At 49.2% G+C, this 11,839-nt stretch overlaps 1 protein-coding gene across 2 annotated transcripts in view; it reads right to left on the bottom strand.

Moving 5' to 3' along the window:
* The window catches only part of ryr3 (ryanodine receptor 3), a 73,448-nt gene extending 61,705 nt beyond the window's left edge, over positions 1-11,743 (bottom strand). For both annotated transcript variants that reach the window (XM_084483901.1, XM_084483900.1), the window contains exons 1-12: positions 11,530-11,743; positions 10,513-10,617; positions 8,228-8,331; positions 7,185-7,268; positions 6,837-6,996; positions 6,247-6,391; positions 4,271-4,476; positions 3,462-3,636; positions 2,243-2,451; positions 1,427-1,584; positions 610-658; positions 283-443 (exon numbers count right to left, since the gene is read on the bottom strand). In XM_084483901.1, coding sequence (XP_084340027.1) covers positions 283-443; positions 610-658; positions 1,427-1,584; positions 2,243-2,451; positions 3,462-3,636; positions 4,271-4,476; positions 6,247-6,391; positions 6,837-6,996; positions 7,185-7,268; positions 8,228-8,331; positions 10,513-10,617; positions 11,530-11,649 — 1,676 coding nt within the window. In that variant the 5' untranslated portion in view covers positions 11,650-11,743. The remainder of the gene's footprint in view (positions 1-282; positions 444-609; positions 659-1,426; positions 1,585-2,242; positions 2,452-3,461; positions 3,637-4,270; positions 4,477-6,246; positions 6,392-6,836; positions 6,997-7,184; positions 7,269-8,227; positions 8,332-10,512; positions 10,618-11,529) is intronic.
* Positions 11,744-11,839: the final 96 nt, after the last annotated feature.

Below are 11,839 nucleotides of genomic sequence, written 5' to 3' on the forward strand. Positions count from 1 at the left end.
CAAACTGACCAACGCAGTGCTCAGTGATAGCCATCAGGTTTAACTGTTCTGATTAGTTCTAGGCTCCAGAGGCATTTCGGTCTTTGCCCATTGATAACACACATTGGAAATCAATAATGAACCGAGAGGTTCCAGACTAATACGCATTTGCGATTGGTCTGGCCATGTCAGGCTGATTGCCTTGTACAACGGTATACCATATATAGGAACCTGCTAACGATGTGTGAATACGCACGTACCGTCGGCGACTGCCCGACCAGAGGGAAGGGGGAGGAGTCTTACCTCTCGTGGACGCGGCCCCGCTCGTCGCCCAGGGTTACGGTGACCGTGCGCGTCTTTCCCAGGCTGAAGTTCTTGCTGTGGTAATGGTAGTCGGGGGTCACCCAGCCCACCCAGACGGACGCTGGGTCCTGCCCTCCGAACACCCTGACCGTGTGATGGTACTGCGGTCCCGGGAGGAAGGCCGTTAATCAGAGGTACACGCTAACGCTGATGCTAACGCTAACGCTAATGCTGATGCTAACGCTAACGCTAATGCTAACGCTAATTCTCATGCTGATGCTGGTGATGGATGGGTGTGATCACATGGGACCGCGGATAGAGGCTCACCGTGGTGATGCTTCCGTAGTCCACGCTGCCGTCTTCTTTGGGAGGCTGACTGCAAAGTTCAGAAACAAAAACAGGTCCAGAATGAAAGGTAACCAAGGCGATCTTCAGTCAAGCTTATTCCCCAAAAGGGCAGAGACCCCATAGAGCACAGAGGATAACATCGGGACATGCCGTCTGAGACATTTCCACTCTAAAACCTGCACTCAGACTCTTGACCTACAGTCTGTATTTTCTATTTCCTGCTCACGTCCACCTCACTAACCGTAATCCCCCACAGCAGCAAGTAACTCCCCAGCCTCAAAATAAACAGAAGAATAAGCCTTGGAAGTAGATCTGTTCAGGCACCGCCCATCATATACCTGATAACTTGGTGACTAAAGTGAACCACCAGAAATCAGATTCAGTCCAAACATTATAGCTTCACCAAAAGTTCATCCCGAGTGCAGCACAACCCGATTTATAAGTCCATGTGCGATACCTTACATAATTAACTCTGACCTACACCAACGTAATTCATGCAATTGCTTTCTTTTCATTTTTAGCCTTTATATGCTGTCCCTGGGGCCCAATGTTAGTGTTTGGATACACTCTTATCAAACAGCTTCATCAAAGCAATTGTGTATGTGTTCTCAACTCCTTTCACAGGGCAGTCCCTGTGAAAATCTCCCATGAATATCATAACATCCCCACAATATCCCATGAATAACCAGCGTAGAGAGAGCGGACCCGCTCTCCTCTTTAGGCTGGTTATTCATGGGATGGAAGGGAGGGCTTTCCTGCGGTGGTCCTGAGGCTCGCCTGAGGGGGGCCGGCTCACCTGAGCTTGGTCGACTCCTCCGAGGGCGCGGCGTGGAACTCCACAGGCATGCTGAGTCTGCAGAACACCATGTCGTTGTTGCTGTTCTGGGTGCCCAGCGTCTTGTGGGTCACCTTCAGGCACGGGGGGCTGTCCACCGTGCCGTCGATCCTGGTGACCTGGGCGCACACACAGACACGCACACACACACACACACGCACGCGCACACACACAGACACGCACACACATGTGCGAGCAAACAAAAGCAGAGACGGATGTTTGAACGGAAACAACAAGGACGTTTTCAGTGTACAGCTAATTGGTTAATCAACATTAGATGCTGATTGGATAATCAGTCTAGTACGGAATCATTCATTCAGTACTCAGTGCTGCACATACAGTGCTGCAAACTATATGGTTAAACAATAGAATATGCAATCCTGTTTAATCATATCAAATGAATTTAATCTAATGAATAGGAAATTATTATAGTATGATAGCGTCACGCTATCATACTATAATAATTTCCTATTCATTCCAGCACAAATAAACAGAATAATGCATAAAAGGGGAGGCATTAAATATAAGGCTTGTTAAGGCCAGCCTAAGGAATCGGCTGTAACGTGTGAAGTGTCCACTTCAGCCACCAAGAACTTAAATTCACACCAAAACACCCGGAACATGCTGCGCAGATAAATAAATAAGTGATCCAAGTTAAGTCTGGATGTCATTCAAATTGACTCTCAAGTATATCATAGGATGTTCAAATCGTGGTTCTTGCATAACCCCTAGATCCTAGGCTGGATGTGGAGCGTGTGTGTTCCCTCTCTCGTTCACCTCGATGTGCGTGTGATCTTTGGGCACGTTGACGAAGGTGGGCAGGCGCTTGCTGAACCACATGGTGACGTTGCGGTTCATGTTGACGGCGAAGGGTTCGAATCCCTCCTGGAGGCCACACATGGTGTAGTACTTGAAGGTGCTGGCGTCCTTGCCCAGGTTCATGCGGCCGATCTGGGACATGCCCAGACTGCACACAGGGATGAAGCCTGCCGTCCAGACATGCGGAGAGGAGGAGAAGGAGAGGAGGGGAGGAGGGAAGAGGGGGAGAAAGGGAGGAGGGAAGAGGGGGAGGAGGGGAAAAGGTGAGGCGTTGAATGGGAATCAGCGATCGGAGGGTGTAGTGCAGTAGGTTTAAACTAGACACTGAAAAATGGATCCTAAAAACATAATCAATTATCAATTATCAATCAATCAATTATGTAACCTTCTTTACTTTACTGATATTTCATTGAATACGCTTCTTTCCCCTCTCCAATTGAAAGATGTTATTACGTCTGATATACGTCTGATACTGCGGCCATGTCAATGCTTGCGTTTGTCGTTGTCGATGACTTTTTGTGTAGATTCCTAAAGCTGCCTTTCTTCGTTAGACATTCTCTCAGGGTTTAATACACTCCATCTCTTGAAAGAATATGTTCAGACTATACAACTAGTGAGCACGGATGCCAGAACCACATTGACGTTTTGACTACTCGTTGAAAATGCCTCCACTCTGAATGCAGTTCACCTCTGAAACACAGTCTGACAACCTCTACTGACACTTTTCTTTTCTGAAAGGGCATTACCGTCCTTGCAATGGAGAGCACCGAACAACTGAAAAGGTCACGCCTAAATCTGCATATCTCAATGGTGCAAAGTGAGGGTAAAAATAAAATAAATGAAATAAAATAAAAATGTAACATTTAATTCCCTGACCATATATCCACTAGCACACTATCCCACATAGTACCACCTCCCTTAATGTGCTCTCTGGAGAGTAATTTCCCAAAATAATGTATCAATCCCACAATGAACAACCCATAAAACACACCACACGCCACTAATAAACTTGTGACGTGTTTTCCTCTACACAAAAAAATCAACATGGACCCAAGTGTCCCTGGAGACGTGCAGGAGGGCTACAGTCGGGGGGGGGGGGGGGGGAACTGGGGGGGGGAGGGGGTCGGGGGGGCGTCAGACACACACAGAGTCCAGAGCTCCGAGGGTGGCCTCTCACCGTCCTCCGTCTCAAAGTCGCAGAAGCAGAGCTCCGAGCCCTTGCCGGTGATGAGCAGCTCTCCGTTCAGGGTGAAGATCATGGACTTGTCCTCCATGTTGATCATGCAGCCCACCACGTCACCCTTGCTCCACGCGCGGCCAAAGTAGCGGCTGCCCACGTGCATGCGCCGGCCCTGGGGGAGCAGAGGGACTCACTTCAGGGGACGGACTGGCACACTGACTCGCGGCGATGCCAGGGACCCATCAGTAGATGATTAACAATGCAGTGTTGCATGTCGGCCACATGGGATGCTACCAGTTGCAATATTACAATATTTTCTATTGCTAACGACAAAAACTGAGTGTTTAGTTTTGGTGGCTAAGAAAGATAACAGACGTAGAAAAGGATAGACCGAACTCTGCTTCTTTCTGACTATGTTTCACTTCTATGTGTGCATGTACTATTCGGTCAACTAAAAAATATGAACTGTTGTGCATTGATATCACGGAGAGAAAAGCTGATCTCACAACATCTCAGAGGGGTGATTGGAAACTATCCCCCTAAGAGAGGGGGATAGTGAAAGAGTCAGATTGTGAAAGAGATAGTGAGTGAAAGAGTGAGTGAGTCATCGTGAAAGAGTGAGCTTGTGAGTAAGTGAGTGATTGTGAAAGAGTGAGATTGTGAGTGAGAGAGTGAGTGAGTGAGTGAGTGAGTGAGTGAGTGAGTGAGTGAGTGAGTGAGTGAGTGAGTGAGTGAGTGAGTGAGTGAGAGAGAGAGAGAGAGAGAGAGAGAGAATCCTAAAGAGGTCGTCGTCGCTGATGCGTTACCCTGTATCCGTCGAAGACGAAGGCCTGGTCGTCCACCCCCAGCTCCATGTCGGGCCGGCAGCCCGGCCGGGCCCAGCCCACGCGCATGTCCCCGCCGCTCAGCGCCTCGAACTCAAAGTACCACTTCCCCGTGGTCACGGCGTACGTCTGCTCCACACGGAAGAAGCGGATGGTCTCCACGCTCTGGGCGTCGCTCACGTGCAGGGCTGGGGCGGGAGGGGGCGGGGCGTCAGTGGGGGGGCAGGATGTATCGCCCCCCCGTTCCAGGGGATAAGTGCAAATAGGTGATTTGCATATATGTAAATGTGTACCCTCCATCAACGCAACCTCGCAAAAGGTGTTCGAAAAAGTGTTAGACGTGTATTTTTTCTTCAATTCTTCATTACTCTCCCAGCCCCCAGCAGGAAGCCGTATATGTATATTTAGTGGACGTTATTACAATTTGTTTTATGGTGCACTGATTTGCAGTGTTTTTTTCTATTATGTCTATAATTGGCTGCTGTGCCACCTGCCTTTCCCTCACAGGATTAATAAAGTGTTATCTTGTCTTATTTCCGTCTCAGCGTCTGTACCGCCGGACTAGCACGCAGAGTTGAAACACTCAATTTGGAAGTCTAAAAGGACATCCAATAGACTGCATGGTTCCACTATTTGGTCAAGCTTTGAGTGATTGACCAGTCGTTCTTTAGGGAACAGCCGGACGAATATAGATGAGGAAGGTCGCAATGTTTAAAAAAGCAAAAAAAAAGCATGTGACTTTTTTTTGGAAAATGGTTAAAGATCCCATGGCATGCTATTTTATGGATGCTTTATTTTTTTGTTAGTGGGCCCCTAATACAGAACTTGAAGACGTTCAAGAAATTCAGCCTTGGTGCAGAGTTACAGCCACTACGAGTCGGTCCCACAATGAGCTCTCCACAAACGTGCCGTTTTTAGAGGCGGGTCAAGGTGGAGGGTGGGAGTGTGGCCCTGAGCAGCTTGTGGCCACGGTACCACGCGCTAGTGTTTACAGTGGAACACTGAACACTCCGGGTGCTCCAGCGGTAGACCTGGAGCTCTGTATCTAAATAATATCATATTATATTTAGATATCTATATAATATATATTATCATGGTCAAAAGCTGTTTGCGCCTCTGGATGATATGATGAATCTAAAACAACTGTGTCGGGTTCTCAGACGCCTCTGGTTCTTCCACTTCCACGTCAATATTAAGTACAGACTGAACAGCGAAATGGAGGAGAAAGGGATTGTTGCCCGCGATTGTTGCCCGGGGTTGTCTGCGTCGGGTTGGTTGAGAAGGAATTGGGAACCGCGACATGGAGGAGAAAAGGATTGTTGCCCAGGATTGTCGGTCGGAGCCCCGCTGCCCGCTGAACGCTGGCCGCCCCCAGGGCTGCCCTCCCAGCCCCGCTGCCCGCTACAGCGGGGCTCCGACAGACAATCCTGGGCAACAATCCTTTTCTCCTCCATGTCGTGGTTCCCAATTCCTTCTCAACCAACCCGACGCAGTCTAGTCTTTTCACCAAATGGGAGCTTGCAAATGCAAGCTTGCGTTATTGTGTTGCGCGTTATGCGCCATAACACCAACAGCAGAACGGTTATCCAAATAACAAAGAACACTTGCGTTACAGTGTGTGTATTCACACACACACACACACACACATGTGGCACTCGCACGGTCCTAGCTCATTGTCTCATTGGTGGGCCAAATTCTCTGGGCGGGCCAAGCAGAGAAAGGGAAGGTAACATGGCCCCATATGACGTCATATGGGGCCAGCTCGCGAAGCAAGATACCTACTTCTCGGTTTACAGCTAACGCAATTTTTAGCTACTGGGGGAACATAGGGAGGCTAGGGGAACTCAACTTAATGTTAGAAAACCTCATAAAGTGAAATTTTCATGCCATGGGACCTTTAAATGTTTGGGAATCCATTCAACCCTTCAAATCCAATGTACTACATTATGTAGTCTCACCCTCCTGGTCCGGGGGGTCTATGTTGTACCCGTACCCCACCAGGGTCCTGATGGCCTCTCTCAGGCTGTCCCGGTTGGACTTCTTGGTGCGCTCGTCCAGCAGAGCATACGGCACCAGGCGTGGATTGCGTCTGTTCTTCAGATCCTGCAGCGTGAAACAAACGCCATCAGAACCCCAAACTGAGGCTGATGCAATAACTGCACATCCTCTTCCTGGCTTATATTTCATTGCGTGGCTATAAATAACCGTAAGGATGATTATAACTGCGCCACTGAAAAAGCGGTGTGGTTATAATCAAATTTCCTGCACCCCGCCTACCATCTTACATATTAAAACCACCACAGCAAGTAAGATCTGCATGCTGTTTGAAGAGACAATGTTCCCTAGTACTTTACACCGTCATTTGCCAGATGTTGGTGTACGCCCTAAAGCGAACAATCAAAGAATCGTAGCTACAAGAAAGATTAAAGTGCCGAACAGACTACAGAGTACGCTTTGGGACTTGTTAAAACACAAGGATAGTCTATAAGTCTGTATTCTTTTCTCAGTTAGTGGTAGAACATAAAAATCCAATTCGGTGCGGCCCAACCTGCTGGATGCCATAGGTCCATCCTTGCTTGATGCGGTCCTTGGCCCACACGTTGTGGGCGTTCTCTGCCAGTTTATCCACCAGGAGCTCCTGGCCCGCGTTCAGCTTCACCTCAGACAGCTCCAGGGGCGTGGGCTTGTAGCCGTTGGTCATCACGTAGCTGTGCGTAGCGAACAAAGGGTTTGAGTGGGGGATGATCGCCTCATGCAACCGACGTGTGCCGCCGTGTACAGCAGAACAACACACATGGTTATTTATCCCTGTGTTATATCGTACAAATACATGACTACAGAGAAGGACTGCATGGATCTGCATGCGTAGAGAGAGTGTGGTGTGAGCAGGTCGTACTCTTTGGGCAGTTTGACTTTCTTCAGGTCGTCTTCTGCGTGGACGTTCACCTGGGCAACGTGGCACCCCAGAGCCAAGAGGGTCCTGGGAGGAGAGAGAGAGAGAGAGAGAGAGAGAGAGAGAGAGAGAGAGAGAGAGAGAGAGACAAACCGCAGAGACAAACATTTTACTTTACAGCAATATTCAGCAGGATTAATTAAAATAAGTAACAAACACTTTAATACCATTAATAGGCCAGCACACACACGATTGATCGGGGAACATCAATACAGATTTGTCGGCACTGCAAGAACAGCGGCCAATGTGGGTTTTTTTTCCCATTCACTTTATCTACTTTATCTTTTGGCAATTGAGGCTCGCATGATAATGCGATTGTCAGATGCGCTCAAAGGAGGCTCCAGCATCAGGTAAATGCAGTGCGATGGATCCAAGATCTAGTGTTCGCACGGCGAGATGACTCAGTGCTATCAGTACAACAAGGGGATCAATGCCTGAACTCAGTCGGGAGAGATTTCTAATTAGGCAGGGATCCGAACGCACACAAGGCTGGGCCACTTTCCATCTGGAGCCCACGGACACAGTGCAGATTGTTATTCATGAGAGGGCCCTGTAGGGATTCAAACTCTCTGCGCGTATTGATTGGGTTTTTGCAAACATTAGGGTGCGAGCGCTGCATTGCATTCTGTTGTCTGTGCACTCGTTTGAACCCCGCGTGCGTCACGTCTTTGACGTGGTCCAAACCTAAACTTTAATCTGATAAATAATAACACGCTTGCTGGAGACAGGCAATTTTCTGAACGTGAATCACACACGCGCTGCCTCTGGTGACTGGGCCTCCGCTATGAAAGTGGGTTGATGAGTTTTCAATGAAGAAAAATGAGAGGGATTCAAATGTTTGAATAATTTGAAAAAGTAGGAATGGAGATGACTACATGACTAGCCGCTGCATTCAGCAGGAAGCCAGTTGCATTCCCCCTGCATCGACGCTTCACCTATACATAGCACACGATGCATTATTCATATTCATGGAGAGGATGTTTTACTTGAGAGTCTCGCTGGACATCTGCAGGTTGTAGTTCCTCTCGGTCTCAGGCAGTTTGGTGAAGTCCACGAGGCAGGGGTGCTGCCGCTTGTTGTCATCGCGGACCTGAGCAGAGAGAAGCAGGTTCACCCCAGAGCTCTGCCAGCCATGCAGCATCGTGTGTGATTAGCCCCCTTTCGCATTGGACTGTCAACGCCGCCACAGCGCTAAGTGGAAGGCCGTCCGCGTGCATCAGGTGACAGGTGCCTGGAGCCCCTTCCCCTCTGTTCAATCCTTCCCTGCGTTCCTCGATTCCGAACACTAGCGTCGACTCCGCACTTTCACTTATAAACAAGGACGTCCGTCTTTTGTACATGAATAGGTTTCAACGCTAAATGCCTCGTGAACGCAGACTTTTCAGGGGAGCCCTGATGTTGCTCCGCTGGTTCCAACATCACCAGGCATCTACCGCTGATGCCCATTTCTTGTTCTTTAAATGTCCATTTGGCTGATCACTACAATTAGAAGTGTGACAGAGTACGTATTCACCAGAATATGTGCTTGTGTTTTACTAGTTTCAAACAATAATCACCATCGAGCTGTCAGTCAGGCCCGCAGCCTGTTTGAATCTTAATCCAAAATCCATTAAGAATCGAACAGAACATTAGCAGTATGCCAGCTTGATACTGAGGCTGGAGCCGGCCAGCCAGCCCTGTGTGCGTGTGACTATCACAAAGCGCTGGTGAAACTACAATCATCAGCACTTAAAGGCAGGGATCAGAACACAGGAGTACGTAGGAGGGCCAAGGCCTTAGAGGAGACGCACACGGGCCGAGGAGCGACCTGTCCGAGACTCGACCAAAGAAAGACAGCATCCGGCACGGCGGTGCACGGGTACGGGTGTCAAAGCACATCCAGCTTGTCCACACCCACAGCGGGCTCATCCAGGGGCAAGGGTGGGGGGGGGGGGGCAAGGTCACTCTGTGGGGGGGGTTTGACGTAACGTTTAACACGGAGCAGCTGTGGTACCTAAACGCCGTCCTTAATAAAGGATGAAACATAAATAAATCCTGAGCCGCCGAGCTCAGAGTCTCCTCCCTCCCTCCCTGCGGTCGTTAATCTGGGTGTGACAGCCGAGGAGGGTGAGGAGGGTGACGCGGGTGAGGCGGGCATCGCACTTTTCGGGGGTGTGGTGAGGGAGGGGGGGGGGGGGGGGGGGCGGGGAGGCAGCTGTCGTGTGGATGGCCTCGTTGGGAAATTATTTTCTTGGTGATAAAGCCGCGGTAGGAATGCGCCGGCGTGCGTCGACGGAGGAGAAAAAGTCGAGAGGTGTGGGGTAGAGAGAGGTAGAGAGAGAGAGAAAGAGAGAAAGAGAGAGAGAGAGAGAGAGAGAGAGAGAGAGAGAGAGAGAGAGAGAGAGAGAGAGAGAGAGAGAGAGAGAGGAGAGAGAGAGAGAGAGAGAGAGAGAGAGAGAGCGAGCGGAGAGGAGGAACAGAGAACGTGTGTTTCCTAAGTAGAGATGTGTACGCGTGAATGGCGCCTTGGGGTGTCAGACAGATTTGATGCGTTGATATTTTGAGACAGTGATTTAGCTGACTGATTTAGATGCAGTTTACAATTGATTGTACAACAATTCAAGGTTAAAGTTTGACGTAGTCCATTTTTTGGAAATAACTTAGTGAGTGGCGTGTTGCCGTTTCTTATATTCCAACATAACTGAGTTATTAAATATATTACACTTACACACACGTTTATGATATCATTAGGCAGTAATTCCATTGAATACAATGACAGCGGAATCGCATCTATGCCAGGAACAGGCAGACTTAAGACTGCTGGTGCCAGCTGCTTCATTTTGTCAAGTCTGGAACTCCATCCCTGATCGTGAAGCCTAGTTAACTTATCACTCATAATTAAAAGTCATCTGTCCTGCCAAACTGTTTTGCTATTGTTCCCAGGGGATTAAGGTGGAAATGAGTTGCGTTAAGCAGAATGTAAAGTCGTTTTGTGGTGTTGTGTGAGTCAGTTAATTACGCTGACTCTCCACTGCATTTACAGCCGCTGTGACGCCATGGTGTTGCCGTGGACACGCAGTTTCCAAACATGTGCGGAGCTTCGTGTATGCGGCGTGTGAAACCTGCGCAAAGGTGCTGTGACGACATCACTTTCCGGTCACACCCGGTAAGCGTGGTCGTACTCTCTGTGACCCTGATCGGGTTTATGCGCGGAGGAGTGGCTGCTTGTTGTTGTTGTTTCTGCCTCCTGCCTCCCTGAGGCTGGGGGTGGGGGTGGTGGGGCTCGGTGTACCTTGCCGTAGGTCCAGCCCAGCTCGATCTTGTTCATCCCCCACAGCTCGTGGATGTTCTCCGCCAGCTTGTCTCGAACGTTGTCCAGGTGAGGCGGAAGAACGACCTGTTGGGGGGCGGGGGGGGGGGGGCCCAACAGGAGCAGATGGTTAGGCCGGGCAGACGGCCCAGAAACTAAGACACAACCTTTTTCTTTTTTATATTCCTAGACTAAGTCATCGTTCCCTTTTGAAAGGAGGGGCGTTCATTAATGTCTGCCTCCCAGTACTTACAGGTGATTTACAGGCAGAGTAGTAGACTGCAGTAGTGATATATACTGTTTAACAAGCACAGAAGGAAATGTATTCTTAGATGCTTAATTTTAAATATAGTAGTCCACAGAGCAAGGTCTGCCCCTGAGATGATTTAACGTACACTTATTAATTAACATTGATTAGCTTCTACTATCATTCTAGTAGCATACCAAATGTAGAACTCCTTTAAAGGAATTTGAATATTCCCATTTTCTGAGTGATTTATTGCACCATTTATCGACCATGTAAAATGTCTATCTGGGCGACCAGAAGTGGGTGAGTCCAACTTCTACAGTAGAGGAGGGGTCAGAAGTGTAGCAAGGGCAGGACAGAGGGGAAATAGTTTTAGACCAAGTTATTTATTTATGTATATTAACAATCAATGTCAAAGTCAAACTCATAATAAACAGAGTGATTTATTGTGGAGATACGCTTTTCGGAGCAGGTGTCTCTCACCATGTGCTGGCCAATTTTGTTATGCAATAACTGTGTAGGATACTACTACTCCTCCTGCACTCTCCAATATTATCCAATATTATCCACCTGCATCAACAAATGCTTCTAAAAAACACAATGCAGTAGAGACATTGGCTATCAGATAACGTCCAGTCGGGACAACGCTGCGATCTCAGAAGAACACAAGGAGACGGCTGAACCAGAGAGCAAGGACACCGCCCCGGACCCCGCCCTGGCCCCCGGCCCCCCCGGCGCCCCGGCGGCCTCACCTGGGTGGTGTCCACGGGGGTGGGGATGAAGGAGGCTTGGGACAGGAACTGGGTGGTCCCCAGCAGATCGCGGACCCCCTCGTGGTCCCTCTTGTACTCCTTCACCGGCTCCACGTACATCTTCTCCTTGGGCAGCAGCGCCTCGTAGCACGGCGAGTAGCCGGCGGGCGGCAGGAACTTGAAGTCACCGTGGCGACCGCCTAACAGGAAACGCACTCTGGGAGGGGAGGGGGGGGGGGAGGGGAGGAGGAGTGGAATCAGTTTGTTTTGGAAATTCTGCGTCCTAAATAGACTCAGGTCCTATTTGAAG

Source organism: Micromesistius poutassou (assembly GCF_964030765.1).
Source record: "Micromesistius poutassou genome assembly, chromosome: 19".
Taxonomy (NCBI): domain Eukaryota; kingdom Metazoa; phylum Chordata; class Actinopteri; order Gadiformes; family Gadidae; genus Micromesistius; species Micromesistius poutassou.